The sequence below is a fragment of the Schistocerca piceifrons genome, chromosome 2 (assembly GCF_021461385.2).
Source record: "Schistocerca piceifrons isolate TAMUIC-IGC-003096 chromosome 2, iqSchPice1.1, whole genome shotgun sequence".
NCBI lineage: Eukaryota > Metazoa > Arthropoda > Insecta > Orthoptera > Acrididae > Schistocerca > Schistocerca piceifrons.
The window spans coordinates 174,065,408-174,085,947 of record NC_060139.1 but is presented as its reverse complement, the minus strand read 5'-3'; the positions used below and the strand labels follow the sequence as shown (position 1 = coordinate 174,085,947).

Sequence of the window (20,540 nt, the reverse complement as noted above, 5' to 3'; positions counted from 1 at the left end):
AATGGAAGGGGAAACTCTTGGGTGGAGGGTGTGGGTACACTGGTTTAACAGAAATTGAGCACAAAAAGGATATGGGAGCACAGGATGTGTTGCAAGAATAACATCCATCTCCATAATTCAGAAAAACTGGAGGTCGAGGGAAGGATCTGAATAGCTCAGGTTCCATTCATAACTTAAACAAAAGTGAGAAACTGGAAACAATTGAGGAAAGACAGACAGGAGAGAGAGCACAGAAAATAGCACTACACAGAAAATGGAAAAAATTTCTATCTAGTAATTTCTATTCATCACATCTTTCAATGATCATTAACACTCAGTATTTTCAGGAACTAGGATTGATCATATTTTATTATTGTGCTTCTAAATAAGAATTGTTTTTGCTTTATTTGTGACTGAATTACTGGACAGCCATTATACTTTTACTAGATGTTGTTATATTATTATTATTATTATTATTATTATTAGGTATTCTTCAGGAACTAATAGCGTACCTGTCAAAGGAACAATTGAAAGATGATTTCCAGAAGAATAATTTGAAAGCACTGCTACGAAAATTTGCATCTGAGAAAAGGATATCCTTCAGTAACTTCATGAGAGTTCTCCGGCATATTCTTAGTGGCTTAAAGGTACTGTTAGATCTTTATGGTTTTAATATTTATGATTTTCTAAATGTACACTTCAAAGTATGAATGTGAAGTACATTAGGAGTACATTTTGCAAAGAATATAAACTTAAAAGACAAAACAAATATTTTACTTTACACATACTTCTGTTTTATACTGTCATTGTAAAATGTGTCACATAGCTTACAATTCAAGTATCATTGAAAATTATTCTGTGGACTTGCTTGTGGAAAGTACGAAAAATTTTTTAATGTTGTGCTATTGTACATATTGCAATCAATCTTAACTTTTCTTGGTAAACCTAGGTGATCAGCCTATAAACAGTAGCATTTTATTTCTGGATTTCTCATTTATAACTAGTTGTTTGACCACTGTAACTAACAGTTCATGTGATGGCTACCTTTATAGTTTAGATGATTGTTAGGCTCCTATGGAAACTCGCGTATTTCAGATGCTCTTCACATTCTATGCTGAGTAGGAACCAGTGTGTTAAATCACTGTATTTCAAGGAGTTTCTTTGTGGACAAGTTGCAATTGCAGTTTTGAAGTCATCCCACTCATGTTTCAATTTAATTGCTGTTTCAGTGGGAATAGACTTTTATTTCCTACTAAACTACCAATCTATAAAAAAAAAATCAATCATTCACTTTACCTTCAAATGAACTGCAAGCGCAATTCACTTCTATATTATTGTATTGTGTTTTATGGGTATCTCAATGGGAATGGTCATTGTAATGGATTAAATACTTTATTTTAAAGGTAAAATTCTGAGTAATAAAGTGAGAAAGCAAATATGGACTTGCAGCTGCACATTTATCATCTCCATATTGAAACTTAATGACTGTTCAAGAGCACTCACCTTGGATTTTGCATAATTATTCTCAATTTTAGTAATGTTATGCTAATTTAAATACATTCATAAAATAAAACATTTTCATAGTATCTATGAAATTACAGATGTGAGTTGTGTTGTTGAATAATTGTGACTAGTATTAAATGTGATATCTAAAAGGTGTCAGTTTTACAATATGTACAAAGAATTGGATAGTGAAAAATACAAAATATGGATCATAATTACCAGCCAGTGAACGGTGTGATTATATGTAGAGAGTGTGTTATCAGTGAAATGGCTGGATGGTTCTGCATACTTCCTCAGAGGACAAACTGTCACAGCATTCTGTAACTTTGTGGATTCCACAGTTACACGTTGTGGAGTAACGGCATTGTGACTAGTATGTCATTCTATAAGATAAACACACCAGACAAAAATATCAGTCACCCCCAGGGGACATGACAATAACTCTGTGTGACATTACTGTAGCCTTGATAATGACATCACTTTGGTGAGGAAGAGAATCTGAAAGTTCCTTCAAGTATACCATATCTAGCTAAAGCCATTCATTGGTGATTATATCCTGCAGAACTGGCATGGGCAGCTGTGAATCAATTCCATACAGGGTGTTTGGTGGAGGGAGAGTTCAAGGATTCCTCAAAGTGCAACTGTGGGCTTGCTGTGCAAACTATGCAGCATGTGACTGATGAAAGTTTATTACAAAATTCTTTAACGAGCTCAGTGAACTGCATTTAGTGATACTAATATTGGAGGACTGGTTAAGAGACCTGGATATTCAGTATAAAATTTTTGTATGTTTGTTTCTTTGTATTTTGTATTTTTTATATATACTTAAACATCTATATCTGAAATCTTTAAGTGAGAATATAAAATGATCACTTAAGTCACATGAGTAATAATAAACAGGGATGAAACTTCCTGGCAGATTAAAACTGTGTGCCTGACCGAGACTCAAACTCGTGACCTTTGCCTTTTGCAGGCAAGTGCTCTACCATCTGAGCTACTGAAGCACTACTCATGCCCGGCCCTCACAGCTTTACTTCTGCCAGTATCTCGTCTCCTACCTTCCAAACTTTACAGAAGCTCTCCTGCGAACCTTGCAGAACTAGCACTCCTGAAAGAAAGGATACTACGGAGACATGGCTTAGCCACAGCCTGGGGGATGTTTCCAGAATGAGATTTTCACTCTGCAGTGGAGTGTGCTCTGATATGAAACTTCCTGGCAGATTAAAACTGTATGCCCGACCAAGACTCGAACTCGGGACCTTTGCCTTTTGCGGCAAGTGCTCTACCATGGTAGAGCGGCAAACAGTTGTCGGCATTGCTCGTCTGACGCAACTCTTGTCTTCTCACTGTAAACGTCCATCCTACACACACAGACATGTGTTGCACAGTAAATAGGCTCTCTCTCTCACCTATTCTTCAAACATCGCGTGTTCGAGGTGGCAGAAGGTCGAGTGGTTCCAGAATTTACGTGGAAATTCTCGAATCACTACAATGCCTGTATTAGAATTCAATGTTGCGTCAGTACTTTAGAGCAATCGATCAAGAACTGTGTTTGAACAAACCAATGTTTACATTTTTGTAATGTTTCCCCTTTTATTACCGATATATTACATATATACCAGATGACATTCCAGTAGATACATAAAAACATTTTGAATATTCAAATGCAACATTGTATCAAAATTTGAAAGCAATCAGTCAAGAATTTTTGGAGATACATGATTTTGAACAAACATACATTTACATTTTTATTTATATAGATGATGATTTAAAATGAGTCTCACATTGCCTTCATATGTCTTTTTTTCCCACCAGTTCTGTAACGTAAACCGACCTCATCATATGTACTATTTTCGCAGCCAGTTGAGGAAATTTATTTACAGCACTTGGTTCCCAGATCAGGGCAACATATCTTTGACAAAATAGTGTAGAATCTGCAAACAACTGTATTTTCAGAACATAGTATATCACCATAATTATTATTTTCTAATGACTGTATCACTTTTCCCTATGTTGGCTTGCATGGCCTGTTCTCTTAAATTTTCACTATTCATTACAATGTATCTAAATTATTGTCACAGAGCAAAATTACCTATTTACATGCCATTTTGTGTACGCTGATCTTACAAAAGTCACCCAGTTTCTTCAATTTTTTTCATTTTAAATGTTTTCGATGGCAGTTTTTTGTTTAGAAAGAGAGTTTCTTTCCATCAGCTCAGCTGTCTTTTGCAGCATGTGTTTAATTACCTTCTGAGACATTAATGTATCAGATTCTGGTATGAAAGAATTTGTGAAAAACCAGAAAGTAGTTGACTCTTATGTATGTTGCAAAAATAAATTCTATTGGAATAATTTTAATGCTGATTTGAGCAGTCAAAATTATTCCAGATTTTCTCTGGAAGTGTAGATCAGGTAATTAACATTTAGTTGAGTCTTTTTGACTGATTTGTGGATGAAGGTCTTAAAAATTAGTGATAGAAATTCAGTTCTTGCATAACATAAAACCTGATTTTTTCCTTGGTTTTTTCATGATTTTTCTTTTGCCTTGTATGTGTTTTAGGAAGGTCCAGGTGTTGCTGAGATGATGGAAATGCTTGGACCAGAAAGGACGGTTTCCAGACTGCAACATGCTTTACCTTTGCTGAAACAGGAATGATTCTGTTGTTTCTCATATGTGTGATTCATGATGTGATCATGTGAATGGAATGATCAAAAATCTAATACATTGATTTTCATTGGACAATAACAGTAACATTAAGTTTTCAGCAGTAACAGTATCTGAGTACCAACATTATTGTTATCGTGATATAGTAATACAGCAAAGAAAACAAAGCTCTCCAGCAGCTTTCTATAACTTACTCATTGTAATATTCTGTTCATTACAGACATTTTATGTATATGTGATACAATAAAGAAGCACCATACATCTTATCAGCATATTGATTTGCAATGCTCTTTTGGGCCACTATGTGCTCTTTTCTAAAGAAAGTATTTTACATCATCAGTAATAAAATTATGGCCCTTTGTATACTTCTTCACTTGTCCCAAGTGTAAGTGCATTTGATAAAAATTAACACTTCAAATCGAGAATGCTAAGATGACAATAGAAACATTCACATAAACGTTAATTGATGAAGTGTGAAAAGAACAGCCTGTGTAGAATGAACGGAAACTGCCAAAATATATGAAATTTTTGACTGCAGTGAGGGGATATAAAGTAATGTGCTTGTACATGATTCAAGTGGTCAGCAATGTATTGACACAGCCCCAGCTTTTGTAGAGCCTCCTGTGACAACTAAAGTGATACACAAGTGCAAATGTTGAGTAGCATCGGTAGAAACCATATTGTTATCTGAATACTGATACTTTATTAGGGGTTGTGAGTTTATATGAGCATGTGACAAAGCAAGCTGGGATCTTTTTACTTCCTCTACTGTTTTGCCATCTGCTTCCTTAAATTATTTTTTTTTACTAATTACCATTAACATACATAAGTATAACCTGCATTTTGAGAAAAGAGAAAAGTTGGCCCTCAGTTTTAAAGAATATAACACCAGATCTAATTTTGTGCTTAGTTTTATGTATAAAATTGATTTTCTAATTTATTCTGACTATTTCTAGTTAATATCTTTTATCATAGGGTGAAATCGGTAATTGTTTCCTGACTTGAATTCTGTTGTTGACTTACAAACAAATATAAGTTCTGTAATAGTGATAAACATTTGGAAAAAGAATCAGTAAGATTCTTCAAGTATTTATTTGGCTCTATTTGAAAACATGTTAGCAAAGCCAGCTCTTAATTGATTCCAAGGTAATGTCCAGCTTCATCAAAAGTAATGTTTTTAATAACTATATCTGTTAATTTCATCAGTTAAATAATTTGGCTTAATGCTCTTGGTAGAAGAAACTATTAAAAACAACCAATTTTTCGATGTATTCAGTTAATTTAATGAGTAATGTTTTAATTGTAATGTCTGTAAATTAAACATCAAACAATGTATAGTTTCAGTACTATTATTGCGATGAAACATAAAGGCCCGATTTTTGGTCCCAAGACAGACAGTCCACAGCTGATTTTCAGATGAACCCATATTGGTTAGATCAACAACAATGCTTCAACTTAACTGTGGAATAAGTGTAACTCAAATAGTGTCTGTTCAATACATACCATATTATTCTGCAAGAACTGTGAACTGTGTGGTTCGGTTTTTACTGCTCATAGATATTCAACAGTAAACTATTGTAGCTGTATGCTGATGTTTGCCTGCAACTCATTAATGAGGCTTATCGAAAATTGCCTGTAGTTAACCGGCCGTATTAACTGTGTATATTGGTAGTTGTGAACAGTGAAATCAAAGAATTGTGAAACGCAATTGTGCACCTGTCGGCTACAATATTTACAGCAATTAGTGTTGTACTTAACCCCCCCCCCCCCTTTTTTTTCAGTAGAATCACAACGCAGTACGTCGACACCAAGGACTATCAATGAGATAATAAAGCAGGCGAACATCACATATGGTTCCCTTCCAGATGAGGACTATTTTATCTGGGCACAACAAACAAGGACTCACGAACTTTGGACAGTGAACTGAAGAACGGTTTAAAGTGCAGTCATTTTAGTGAAGGAAGTGCAACAGCCAATCAGCGCGTGGGTTTCATGACCACAGTATGACAGCAGCCAATCAGCAAGTGGGTTCTGTGGAAGCAGCCATTGAGTACAGGAGCAGCCAATCAGCACGCAGGTGGACGCAGCCGACCGGGTTACACAACATGCATCACTGAGAAAATTACAACTTGCAGCAGCCGTGCAGACGACAAATCAAGATGATGACTGCAGCAGCAGCAGTAGCAGCAGCAGGTAACAAGTGAATAAGAATAAGGTAATTTCATAGCAAAAGCCGTTTTATATTAAGTGATATATAATGAGTAGCATTAACAAACAAGACTGTGATCAGAGACAATGGACAACAGGGTAGTGGTGTGACTGAAACCAAAGCTGTAAAGTTTTTAAATGAACAGAAAGACCTAATTGGGACTGGTTCTGTAGATGATAGTGGCTTTAAATTAGACATGAATGTAACTTTGAATGATAGGGATGAAAGTCCTACTGTAGATGAAATGATAAAAGCATCATCTGCAGTGTACGGTGGGGTGAGCGAAATGGGCGAAAACAGTATTGAAGTGAATGAAATCCTTAAGGTTAAGGGGGAGGAATCTAGTAACAAAAGTCAGCAAGGGCAACTTTTTACGGCAGATGGAAAATTGGAAGCGATGTTAAAGCAAATTGTGTGTATGAAAGAAGACATTAGTAGTATTATAACTGACATGACTAGCTTAAAGGATGAGCTGAAGAAAGAAATTAAAAAGGAAATTAAGGTAGTTAGTGCTGGTCTTTCAGAGTTAAATAAGAAGGTTGAGACAGTAGGGACAGATTGTGATGAAAAGATAAAGAAAATAGTACAAAATAATAATGAGGAATTACCATTAATGAGTAGTAAATGTGTAGCAGAGAGAAAGAAACTTCGCGATGACTATAGTTGGAGAGTAGAGGCTTCTGAAAAACAGTGTAGAGATGAAGTCAAAGCAGACAGGAAATTTTGTGCTGAAAACAGGGCTAAACTTGAGAACCAAATTGATCAGATGAAAAATTATTTTGAGACGGAGGTAGAAACCAAGTGTGCAGTAGTAGTAGAGGAAAAACTGGTAAAAGTAAATAAAAATGTAGATTCAAAATTGACTGAAATGGAGAAAAAGATGGAAGAGGTATAAAATCTAAAGCATAGAGTATTTAGTGTCCCAAACAGTCCTCCATTTGTTAATTGTAAGAAATTTAATAATTTTGAAGCATATGGGGAAGTGCATCTACTGGATTTCATTAGGGAATTTAATGATTTGCCTGAAACATGGAATGACAAAGAGAAAATGTCATTTGTGAGAGGTTTTTTGAAAGGGGATGATTATGGAAGGGCAGCTTAGGTAGCTGGTAGCTGTACTTTGTGGCAAAGCTTCGAGAAAGAATTTTTAGATGAATATTGGTCCAAAGAGAAGCAGCAGAGAATTTTGAGTGTATTGGGGAGGGGAGAGATTTGACTGTAGGGAGGGTACTGTGAAAGGTTTCTATCACCTTTGGATACACAAACTGAAATATTTGGACAAAGAGCTAGGTAGTGAATCAACAATTAAGGGTTTAGAAACTAAGTTGCCTCAGAAAGTTAGAGAATTGCTTGTACCTCCCCCTAGGGGTAATATTAGTGATTTTTTTTTAAATTATGTTGATCAAGTAGAGAGAGTGAAGCTCTCAGTGGAAGATTGTAGAGGGAATTTTGATGACAATAATCAATCAGGGAGAGAATTTCAGGTAAATAGGATGAACAGGACTAATCATAGTAGGCATTCAAGGAGTGGTTGGGTGGAGGATAGCTGGAATGGGCACGGAAATGGTAGGAGAAATTCAAGGAACAGAAATGGAGAAGATGATTTTAATTCTGGATCAAACCATTTAAACTAGATAATGTTCCAGTTTTGACTTGCACTAGAGCAGGTAGTGATGAAGAGCCACTTGCATATAAATGTGCTGTAATCACAGATAAGGGTAATGTAAATGATAATAGTAAGATGAGTGTAATTACTAATTCTAGTGAGATGTTGAATGGTGGTGTTGGTAACAATGTGTGTCCCATGAAAGGAGAGGAGGAACTTTCTATAATAAAATCCAGTTGATGAAACAGTGTGTGTTGCTGTTCCTCAGGATGTCCAAAGTGTCAAAATGGATGGTAAATTTTTAAGAGAACATAAGGAATTGAGGTTTTTGCCTTGTGGTCTAATACTGGAAACAAGAATCAGCTAATTAGACAAGTATTTGAGGGCAATGAAAGTGACAGTGGGTATGATTCTGACATTAGTTGTAATGATGATAGCAATGACGAATCCAGTAGTGACCAGGACGAGGTATTTGAATTTATAATTGATAATGATGGCAATGTGTTGAGTAAAGAAAGAATAAAGGAGGATAATGTTAGGCCTAATGAAGAGTTAGAGTTTGAGAGTGGTAATGACAAAGAGGACCTTGCTGTATGTCATTTGACTGTGTCTTATAATTATTTTGGTAAGTAGGACAATAGTTTTTCCAGGGAAAGGACTAATGAGGTTTTGTTGTATGAAGAAGATCACATGGTAAGTAATAAGGAAGTGTGACACCCTGTAATAACAGCAAGTGTACAAGGTATACATGTTAAGTATTCACTGAACAGTGGTAGTGATTTGAATGGAATTTCACAGGCATTTTTTGAATTTATTAAGACAAAGAGGGTATTGTAGTGATGCATGTTTCCGGAATAAAAATTATTGTTGCTACTGGTAAGCTGTCAAAGAGTGTGAAACAAGAGGTACTATTGGCAGGACAGCTGTTGGAGTGCAATGTCTTGGTGATTCAAAATCTCAGCATTGATGTAATATTTGGAACTAATTTCTTGTGCAAATAGCAAATAGGGGGTTCAAAATTTTTCGTTGGAGTCATTATGCGGCGATAATGCTTACGCCAGCTATCTGTCTCGTTTTTCATGTTTCCTGAGGCAGTCAAACTACTCCTATTGTATCAGTAGTTTATAAGTGAATCAGAAACATTTTATCTCCAACTTTCATTTGATTTTGTACAGCAGGATACTTTAGTATAGGAATATTTTAGAGAATAATGTTGAGTTAGTTATAAGTAATGCAATCATAAGAGGATGGAAGAAAGTAAATTGGTACCATGGTTAAAGAATTTCTGTCAAACAAAGAGGTAAGGTATACAATAAATGAAAAGTGTCAGCATATGTAGAGGAGAAGGTGTAGATTATGTGAGAACTACAATTAACATCTGAAGTAATCAGTTCATGGGTGCAGCAGCAGAGACAATATGCTGTAAAAATTATCTTGAATATTAGATCTTAATATTATTTGTGGTATAATAGAAGTGTTTGTGTTCAGTGCTGTCAGTATATGGAGACACCCATATAAGAATCATGGTACAGACTCTTCTAACATTACGGAAATAGAACTTTAAACATAGTTGCCTGGAGTAATGTGTGTGGAAAGAATAAGCAAGAGTTGTATGTGTATTGCCCTTCAGGCTAGAATCTCAAGCTATTTGATGGAATACAGTGAGATAATGGTTTTTCTGAGTGATAATTTTGTCTGATTGGTAATGAGAGTTAAGTTTGCCTTAGCATAAGGATCTGTTAGTGTGGAGTGTTTATCAGTAGAATCAATGTTGCATTAGATAAGCAGAGCAGGTGTTTATTTATTAGATAATAAAATAAAGAATAATGTTAGGGTCTTAATGGTTAGTGAGCCTGTCTCTGCAGCAGGCATATTTTTTTGAGAATGCACTTCACTAGCTAACGAGGTAAGAAATGTAAGTAAAATAATGGGGCTGACAGACATGATTTATGAAAAAGATACCTGTGTACAACAAATGTGGTGTAACTGTATTGAGGATCTAAATTTTGAACTAGGCAACATTGGGTACTTTGTATGTTGTGCAATTCATGACACTGCAGCTGGGAGTGAGAACTTAACAGAAAGAACAATATTTTAGAGAGTTACAAGTCATATAATGCTGCATCATTGGATCTATAGGTTATCTGAAAACTTCTGTTTGTATTTGGGAGGAATTATGAGCTTAAAGTGGAAAAGAAAATTTGTGGTAAGGCCTTATTGGACCAAACTACTGAAGTCATCAGTCCCTAAGCCTACACACTACTTAATCTAACTTACTCTATGAACAACACACACGCCCATGCCCGAGGGAGGACTCGAACCTGTGACGGTTAAAGTGCTAATACTGGAAGGAAGAAAAGTAATTTTACTGATTAACTGGTGACTGTGGCACTAGAGTGATGTGACTATTCTGACAGTTAAACTATTTGGTAACATTTTGTGAGGATTTAATTTTCTGATTGAATGAGAGTAGTGCTCAGAGTTGAGTAGAGAAGTGGGGCAATGATTTGGTACAACTTCCATCCCCTTAATTTTGAGTTGAGTAGTAATTAAGTTATGTGATGGTGACTCTATTCTTTTTTTCATAATGTAATGATTAGTAAATCCATGGTACTGCACATCTTGAGTATTAATGATTTTGCAAGCAGGAAAGAAACCCAGATCTTCCAAATTTAACCAGTTTCAGTCAGAGTTACAACCTAGTGTAATGTTTTGTAGTGTAATGTGTACTTGATTTGAAAATTTTTTTTAGTTCCCATCTTTCGTACTATAGTCAATTTTAGTGGTAATTATTGTAATGTTATGAGAACTATATTATGTATTTATTTATAAAGTAATGATTATCATTTTTAGGTTGAAACATTTTTCCTTATACTTAGTGTACTAAAGTAAGGTATTTTGTCTAATTTTTCATGAACTGTAATGGAGGAGAACCATCTCCAAGGGAACTCATAGCAGTGCATTTCCTTACTAACAGCCACTTGGACCTGTTGAAGGCGTGGTCAACTTGGTGAGAAAGTGTGTTACAGCTCATTGAAAAAGTGAAAGTGCTCGTGCAAAATACTAAACATTGAGCAAATGAAATTTTTTACCTGAAAGTAAACTGTAATGCACAGTGTAATGTAACTTTTTGCAACCCATATTTTTTTAAGCAAGACAGGACTTGTATACAGTGATATGCATCTTAGAATTTAATCCTTGTTTATCCAAAAAGGACATCACTTATGATGAAGATGCCTAAATTTTATTAAAAATATAACTAATGTATATTTCGTGCCATTGTAGAATACAATATGTGTAAACATTTTGTATGGGATTTTCCTATGGCCAGTGCATATAAGTAGGAATTTAAAACACATATGTACTATAGTTTTGATAAGATTTCTTATGTAATTTTTTGTATGTAGATTGTTAAACCCAATTTCTGGGTCAATTATGGTCGTTGAATTGCCCAGTTAGCTATTTGCAATATCTGTCTGGTCAATCCAGTGAGGGGATGATGTGATGAAACAAGCTGGGATCTTTTTACTTCGTCTCTTGTTTTGCCATCTGCCTCCTTAAATTCATTTTTTTTACTAATTACCATTAACATTCATAAGTATAATCTGCATTTTCAGAAAAGAGAAAGGTTGGCCCTCAGTTTTAAAGAATATAACACCAGATCTAATTTTGTGCTTAGTTTTATGCACGTAATTGATTTTCTAATTTTTTTGACTATTCCTAGTTAATATCTTTCATTATAGGGTGAAATCGGTAATTGTTTCATGACTTGAATTCTATTGTTTACTTACATTCAAATATAAATTCTGTAATAGTGATAAACATTTGGAAAAATAATCAGTGAGATTCTTAAACTATTTATTTATTTATTCATGTCAGAAGCATTTACAATGTATAAAATAATGGACAATATTTACATGTCTTGTGTATATATATTTACAAGACAATTATTTACACTTTTGCCGCCCCGAAGTTAGCAACCTCTATTGCATTTGGCGTTGCGTGTAGCAGGTCTTCTGTTGGGCATGTTGCGGGACATTGGGTACACTGGAGCAGGTGGAAGGTCATCTGTGTTGCTCTGCACTCATAGAGTGGCGGCTCCTCTGGGAAACCCCATTTAGTCTAATTGCTCTTACATTTTGTGATACCCGAGCGTAGTGTGTTGAGGGATCTCCATGTACTCCAATTCTCTGTGGAAAAGGAAATTTGTGGTAAGGCCTTATTGGACCAAACTACTGAAGTCATCAGTCCCTATGCCTACACACTACGTAATCTAACTTACTCTTCCGCTTGGTGTAATCCATGCCACAGTACTGGTAAGCCTTGCATGCCATAATTCAATTCGGCATTGCTGTGGTGCCCAACTAGAGCCTTGGTAGATCTGAGGAAGCTCTTTCTGGATTTTAGTCGTCGATTTTTATTTGGCTCTGTTTGAAAACATGTTAGCAAAGCCAGCTCTTAATTAATTCCAAAGTAATTTCCAGTTTTGTCAAAAGTATTGTTTGTAAAACTAAGTGGTTATCACAAAAGAATAGCTGAGAGATGACACACTTAATACTGAATACACATTTATTGGTCACTCGTATATATAACAGAGAATGGCTGTTACACATCTAAGTTCACACGAGAACAATTAATCCAAAGAAGGAAGGTGCCAAAGGTAGGGCTCTCTGTGTCAGAGACGCCACAGAGCTGCCCCCCACCCCCTCTGCCCCGGTATCCCGGTAGTGTGGAGCACATTGAAGGGAAGCCTCATGAGATGAAGTTGTAATCTTGGTGCCAATGCGGCGGTTGTAGGCAGTGACCGGCACAGGAAGTGGGGGGGGGGGGGGGGGGGGGGGGGGGTGGCAGTTCTGCAGCCCGGTTGTTCCAACGGCTGCATGTGAGAGGTGACGGGGGCAGAGATGAATCGGCTGAAGGCAAGACAGCTGCATCGGGAGGTAGATGATCGTTGAGGGATCATGCAAGTTTAAGTCTGTTGACTGTGGCTGTCTGTGGAGGTGGATGACGAATGTGTTGGTACTGAGACGTAGCACATGGTGAGGGCCCAAATAGGACAGCTGAAGCGCTGCCCGCATAGTATCGTGTCACAGTGTAACAAAGTCACATGTAGCTAGGTCCTTGTGGACAAACACAGGGAAGGGTGGTGTGGGGTCGGGGCGGGGGGGGTGCGGAGGTGTACGACCTGTGTGCGGACGCACTCAACCAGGGCAGGAAGATCCTCGGATGAGGTGGAAGGTGAATCCTCAACAAATTCGGCAGGGAGAAGGAGAAGCTAACCGTACAGAACCTCTGCGAGTGAGGCATTAAGCTCTTCTTTATGACCAGAGGAAATACCCAGCAGGACCCACAGGAGGGTCTTCGTGGCACATTAGGGTGACCTTGAGTGTGCGGTGCCACTGCTTGGCGAGGCCGTTCGACTGTGGGTAGTATTCTGTGGTATGAAACTTGGTGCCGCCGCAGAGTTCACAGTCGTGCGAAGAGTGTGGACTCAAATTGAAATCTCTGGTTGGCGGTGAGAGATAGGGAACAGCCGAAGCGAGCAACCCACGCCGAGAGGAAGGAATGGGCAATGGTCTCAGCTGTGATGTCAGAAAGGGGGACCGCATCGACCCAGTGGGTCATACGGTCGATGATCAATAATATCTACATCTACATCTACACTCCGCGAGCCACCTTACGGTGTGTGGCGGAGGGTACTTATTGTACCACTATCTGATCCCCCCTTCCCTGTTCCATTCACGAATTGTGCGTGGGAAGAACGACTGCTTGTAAGTCTCCGTATTTGCTCTAATTTCTCGGATCTTTTCGTTGTGATCATTACGCGAGATATATGTGGGCCATAGTAATATGTTGCCCATCTCTTCCCGGAATGTGCTCTCTCGTAATTTCGATAATAAACCTCTCCGTATTGCGTAACGCCTTTCTTGAAGTGTCCGCCACTGGAGCTTGTTCAGCATCTCCGTAACGCTCTCGCGCTGACTAAATGTCCCCATGACGAATCGCGCTGCTTTTCGCTGGATCATGTCTATCTCTTCTATTAATCCAACCTGGTAAGGGTCCCATACTGATGAGCAATACTCAAGAATCGGACGAACAAGCGTTTTGTAAGCTACTTCTTTCGTCGATGAGTCACATTTTCTTAGAATTCTTCCTATGAATCTCAACCTGGCGCCTGCTTTTCCCACTATTTGTTTTATGTGATCATTCCACTTCAGATCGCTCCGGATAGTAACTCCTAAGTATTTTACGGTCGTTACCGCTTCCAATGATTTACCACCTATGGCATAATCGTACTGGAATGGATTTCTGCCCCTATGTATGCGCATTATATTACATTTATCTACGTTTAGGGAAAGCTGCCAGCTGTCGCACCATGCATTAATCCTCTGCAGGTCCTCCTGGAGTACGTACGAGTCTTCTGATGTTGCTACTTTCTTGTAGACAACCGTGTCATCTGCAAATAGCCTCACGGAGCTACCGATGTTGTCAACTAAGTCATTTATGTATATTGTAAACAATAAAGGTCCTATCACGCTTCCCTGCGGTACTCCCGAAATTACCTCTACATCTGCAGATTTTGAACCGTTAAGAATGACATGTTGTGTTCTTTCTTCTAGGAAATCCTGAATCCAATCACAAACCTGGTCCGATATTCCGTAAGCTCGTATTTTTTTCACTAAACGTAAGTGCGGAACCGTATCAAATGCCTTCCTGAAGTCCAGGAATACGGCATCAATCTGCTCGCCAGTGTCTACGGCACTGTGAATTTCTTGGGCAAATAGGGCGAGCTGAGTTTCACATGATCTCTGTTTGCGGAATCCATGTTGGTTATGATGAAGGAGATTTGTATTATCTAAGAACGTCATAATACGAGAACACAAAACATGTTCCATTATTCTACAACAGATTGACGTAAGCGAAATAGGCCTATAATTATTCGCATCTGATTTATGACCCTTCTTGAAAATGGGAACGACCTGCGCTTTCTTCCAGTCGCTAGGTACTTTACGTTCTTCCAGCGATCTACGATAAATTGCTGATAGAAAGGGGGCAAGTTCTTTAGCATAATCACTGTAGAATCTTAAGGGTATCTCGTCTGGTCCGGATGCTTTTCCGCTACTAAGTGACAGCAGTTGTTTTTCAATTCCGATATCGTTTATTTCAATATTTTCCATTTTGGCGTCCGTGCGACGGCTGAAGTCAGGGACCGTGTTACGATTTTCCGCAGTGAAACAGTTTCGGAACACTGAATTCAGTATTTCTGCCTTTCTTCGGTCGTCCTCTGTTTCGGTGCCATCGTGGTCAACGAGTGACTGAATAGGGGATTTAGATCCGCTTACCGATTTTACATATGACCAAAACTTTTTAGGGTAGCCCTTGGACGGGGGGAAAGGGACCAACAACGTTGATATGGATGTGCCGGAAAAGTCCCCTCGGGATGTCAGACTTGCCCAGAGGAGGTTGAGCATGCCTGCCAACCTTGCTGCGCTGGCATGGAACGCACGCACAGCTCCAAGTGCAACAGTCATGCTTCACGCCAGGCCAGATGAAGCACTCTGTAACCAACTGCCTCGTGGCTAGCGTCGCAGGGTGAGCTAAGCCAAACAAGGCGATAAAGACCCTATGACGAAGGGTAGCAGGTACCAGGGGGCAAAGTGTGCCTGTAGAGGTGTCACAAAGGACAGGGATCACCGAACCAGGTAGTATATGGGGCTGGTTAGAGAACAATGAGCTGTTGTCTGATTTTATTCACTGTATATCACCGCTGTCAGCTTGTAGTCGGGCGAGTTCCTCCAGATTCAGCGGTGTGGTTAGCACGCAGATGCAGGAAAGGTAGTCTGCCACAATGTACTCCGTGCCGCGGATATAGCATGTGTTGGAAGATTGCTGATAGGTGTAGTCCATATGGCGGAAATGCCCGGGTGAAAGGTCCTTAGCTGGATTAGAAATAGTGTTCATGAGTGGCTTGTGAGCAGTATAAATTGTGAAGGGTCACCCCCCAAGGTAATTACAAAAATGTTTAATCACCTTGTACACAGCGAGTAGCTCACGGTCAAATGCTGACCACTTGCACTGGTGCTTAGTCAGTTTCTTGGAAAAGAAGTGGAGGGGTTGGGTGGAGTCGGTGGTGTGCTGCTGTAAAACAGTGCCCACAGCTGAGTCACTGGCATCAGTCGTGATCAAGTCACAAACCTCAGGGTCAGGCTGGGCGAGTGTGACGGCTTTGGTGAGGGAAGTTTTAAGGTTACCAAAAGTGTCGAGCATTGGTTAGGTCCAACTTCCGTTTCCCAGTAGTGTTTTTGCCGGAGAGAGCGTCGATGAGGGCCATTTGGACAGAGGCAGGCTGAGGAATACGGTGGTGGTAAAAGTTTGTCATACCCAGAAAATGATGGAGCTGAGCATAATCATCAGGGAGAGGGAGTTAAAGTATGATTTTGACACAAGAACTCATCGGTTGGAGGTGTTTGGCAGAGACTAAATGGTTGAGGAAGGTAACGGATGTGGAACACAGTTGAGATTTATCATGGTTGATCACCACGACATTGGCAGCAAGGGCCGAGTGAACTGCATCAAGATGAACTTGATTCTCCTCAGTGGGGGAAGAAAAGCTAAGGATATTGTCTAAGTAAGCATAGGCAAAAGGCAGAGGGAACAAAATGGAATCGATGAACCACTGCCATGTCTGCGCAACATTTTTCAATCCATAAGGCATGTAACAGTATTCAAATAGGCCGAAGAGCGTGATGATGGCCATTTTGGAATATCCAGTGAATGCGTAGCAATCTGGTGACACGCTTTGAAACAATCCAATATGGAGAAAAAGGTAGAACCATGAAGCAACTGCATGAAATCTTGGATATGTAGAGTAGGGTAGCTGTCGATAATGGTGTGGTCATTACAGGATCTGTAGTCCCCACACATACATAAGGTGCCATCCTTTTTGGCAACAAGGTGAATATGGAAAGAACAGTTGCTATTGGAGGGGCGGAAGACGCCTGAAGCCAACAGATCCTGAATGACCTCCTTGGTGCACAGAAGTTCGGAAGCATTAAGGCACCTGCCCTTATAATGAACTGGTGGGCCACCGGTGGTGCGAATCTTATTTGATGGCTGATAATTGCATAGAGAAGTTGGCATGAGGGGTCAATAAAGTATCCACAAGCAATGTTGGTTCACTGATGATGATGAACCGGAACAATGTAGGTGGGGCATCAGCTGCAGCCAGTGACCTGAAGGTGCGACACAGGAGTGAAGCGGCGTGAAGAATCAGAAGAGGCGCATGCAGGTGCATCTTGGAAATTCATCGTGGTGGAGTGCTTGATGCTGGAGCAGGTTGGTGAGAAGACTCTGTACGGGCGTGTGTTGGGCCGCATCCCTATGGGGCTTCAGATAGGTGATGTATAGTATGTCGTGCATGTGACAATTCAGCAGAGGCAGAGGCAATGCGGATGTGTAAGTCATCATTCTGTGTGCGGAGTTCATCAATCTAGGAGTGCACGTATGACAGATCAGGAAGCCACGGTGTTATGCGCTCGACCAGGGAAGCACACGTGGAAAGCGTAGCCAAGGAGGGAGAGAGCGAAGTGGTGCTGAACTCGAGTGTGCACGGAACTATAGAACCACACGCGGAGTGCGGCGGCCTGCAGATGTGGTGAAAGTTCATAATGGTGTAGAAAATCCAACCCGATCACAGGTTCATCCATGTTGGCAGCGTGGAAGATCCAAGAGAAGGTGTGAACCGGTGAGAGATGAAGCGACATCTTGATGGAGTCATGGACCACAGTGGGAGAATGGTTGGCGGCAATCAAGGCGAGGGTACAGGGGGATAGCGCATCGACAGCATGCTTGGCCGGTATGATGCTAACGTCAGTGCCAGTGTCGACAAGAAAGCAGATGTTGGTTGGGATAGCTGTGGCATAGGGGCGTTGCGCCGCTGAAGCAAGTGGTGCAGCATCGGAAGATAGGCGCCATGAAGGTACATGGTGCCTAAACGCGCCAGCCAGCCTCATTTGGGTAGGCGCAGGGCACACGGCAGTTGCGGGTGGCTTCCCTGTAAGTAGCACAGAACCAGAACAGCAGGTAGGCTGATTGACAGGCCGGCGCGGTGCAGGCAGGGGTTGTGGCTGACTGCGACGGGGCCGGTAGCCGATTGGGTCGCTACTCAGGCGAAGTCAGCAGATGTCGGTAGCCCGCTGGCATCCTGTAGGCCCCTAGGTGGCTGTTCCAGATGGGCAGCGTAGGCGCTGAGGCGAGTGTGCCGGCCTGTGTAACAGGGTGCAGAACCAGAGGCACAGGTGTGCCAGCTGAGTAGGATGGTGCAGATGTCATTCGTGAGAGGTGGCGTCGGTGCCGAATGATGGCATAAGCCCGATCCACCATGCTTAATCGAACCTTGAGAGGGTCAGCGACATGAGACAGTAGATGAAGCTGCGTATCCGAAAGCATTTTGACCATCCACAGCATCCATAGGGCAACGTCAGGCAGTGCTTGGTTCTCGATTAGAGCATGTAGATGCCTCCAAAGTTGTGAAGGGATGCGGTCATCAAGATGCTCCTCATGAATAATGAGATGGATCATCTCCACCAAAAGACAGGAAAGGCACTCGATAAGCAGTGATTTGGCCGTCAAATATTTATGCGAGGTGGGTGGTGAGAGGAGGAAGTCCCTGATGAGGTCCATATGTGCATGGAGATGGCTCTCCAGGCAGACAAAACAGGCACAGGCTTTGGAAATGCCATGGATGTCCAGGAGGTATTTTTCTCCATATTGGATTGTTTCAAAGCATGTCGCCTAATTCCTATGCATCCACTGGATATTCCGAAGATGGCCATCATCACTCTTCGGCCTATTTGAATACTGTTACATGCTTTATGGAGTGAAAAATGCTGCACAGACATGGCAGTGGTTCATTGATTCCATTTTGCTCCCTCTGCCTTTTGCATACACTTACTTACTAAAGCGAATCAAGTTTTTTGATTGTCTTTTTGCAATGCAGGTAGCTTAAGGAACCTGGCTGGTTACTCTTGTTGAGGCAGCACCGACAGGTAGAGATCGGTGCGGGCAGAGGACACCTCCGAGCCAAAAGTGCGGTAGCGGTGAGTCACCCGAGGTCTGGGTGGGGAGGTGGTTGCAAGCAGCACACAATACCGAGTGGACGGAGGAGGCGACGTGCATATAAGCCGGCGAGCTGTGTCCAGTCGGCAGGCCTGACGAGGAGCATTACGTGGGTGTAACAACTGGTGCCGTAGCAATAGTGGGCGGGGGGCAGTCGTAGTGGAGCTATGGTGCGGTGGACCTGGTAACTGGCATGGGCGGAACAGCCGGAGCTGTTAAGAAAGCGAGCAAAGGTGGTCGTGGTGCAACCATGGTGTGACGGTTGTGGAAACCGGCACAGTCAAGGCAACCGGCATTGCCGAAATGGCATGCAGGGGGAGGGAGCAGCGACATTATGTAAATGAGAATGTGCTATCCCGTGCATAGAAATGTTCGATTCACACTTCTGGAAATTTGGTGGCATGTCAAGCCATCCCAAAGGTAACGACGAACATGAAGGATAAACCACAATGTCTTTAACTGGAAGGTCCTCCATGTTATGGTTAGGCGGTGGGCACTGTCTATGTTATTGCTGTTGTCGTGCTGCTGTACTAGGCAGCGGCCATGTTAGAATGGGTAAGGTTAGATGACCAGGCATAAATAACTGTTCACTTTTAACCAAGTTCGAAGGAGGTACACCTGTCCACTCATGGTCCCAAGTGGCAGAGTTGTACCAAAAGTCACAGGTAGAACCATTGTGGCATAAATAATGCAGTCCGGCATGCAATGTGAGTGAGTGACAAAAACAAGCACAAATAACGCTGGATGAGACGTCAACGGTGTCGGGGTCACCTCTGTGGTTATCACGGGAGATTAGCTGACAGATAACACACTTAATATTGAATACACGTTTAATGGTCACTCATACATACAGGGTGAATCTAAATTTGCACACTCAGGCTTGGCAGTCCGATTCCTCACATGCCAGCAATAAAAAAAAGGTATGTCACAAAATTTTGTCCAGCTAATACATCCGGCAGGAAAAGGATGTTAAAGCGTGGCAATCTGGCAACACTAACCACAAGTATAGTAACTCACTCTGTCAGCTCGCGTATGTCGCGCTGTACAGTGGGTGCAGTGGATATAGTTTTGGATTAGCATGCAGGAGGTCAAGGCTTCGATCCTGGGTTGGGGCACATTTTTTTATCTGCTAATTTCATTCTGACATTTCATACTGTAATATACACAGTTTCTTAGTTCACATGTATCCTAAATTTACAACATTTTGTATCACTGAACACAACAAATATGAAGTTACACAAATAAGAAATAGCCAGTTGAAACAAATGATCTGTCATAGGACAGAATAACTACAAAAACATTCAGTTTTGAGATGCTAAAGATGATAGCACAGTGCAATAACACAACATCTACTTGTCATTTATACTACATGTAATATGATCGCTCAGACGTCGCACATCAGCAACCAGTGATGGTAATAATGCCCATATTAATGACAATATGACCTTCATAAGAGAATA

General features: G+C 40.6%; 1 protein-coding gene across 1 annotated transcript in view; it reads left to right on the top strand.

Annotated features, from left to right (window-relative positions):
• Window positions 1-4,391, top strand: part of LOC124776680 (probable glutamate--tRNA ligase, mitochondrial) — an 89,007-nt gene extending 84,616 nt beyond the window's left edge. The window contains exons 8-9 of the mRNA XM_047251783.1: window positions 466-626; window positions 4,043-4,391. Of these exons, the coding sequence (XP_047107739.1) occupies window positions 466-626; window positions 4,043-4,138 (257 nt within the window). The 3' untranslated portion in view covers window positions 4,139-4,391. The remainder of the gene's footprint in view (window positions 1-465; window positions 627-4,042) is intronic.
• The last annotated feature ends 16,149 nt before the right edge of the window (window positions 4,392-20,540 follow it).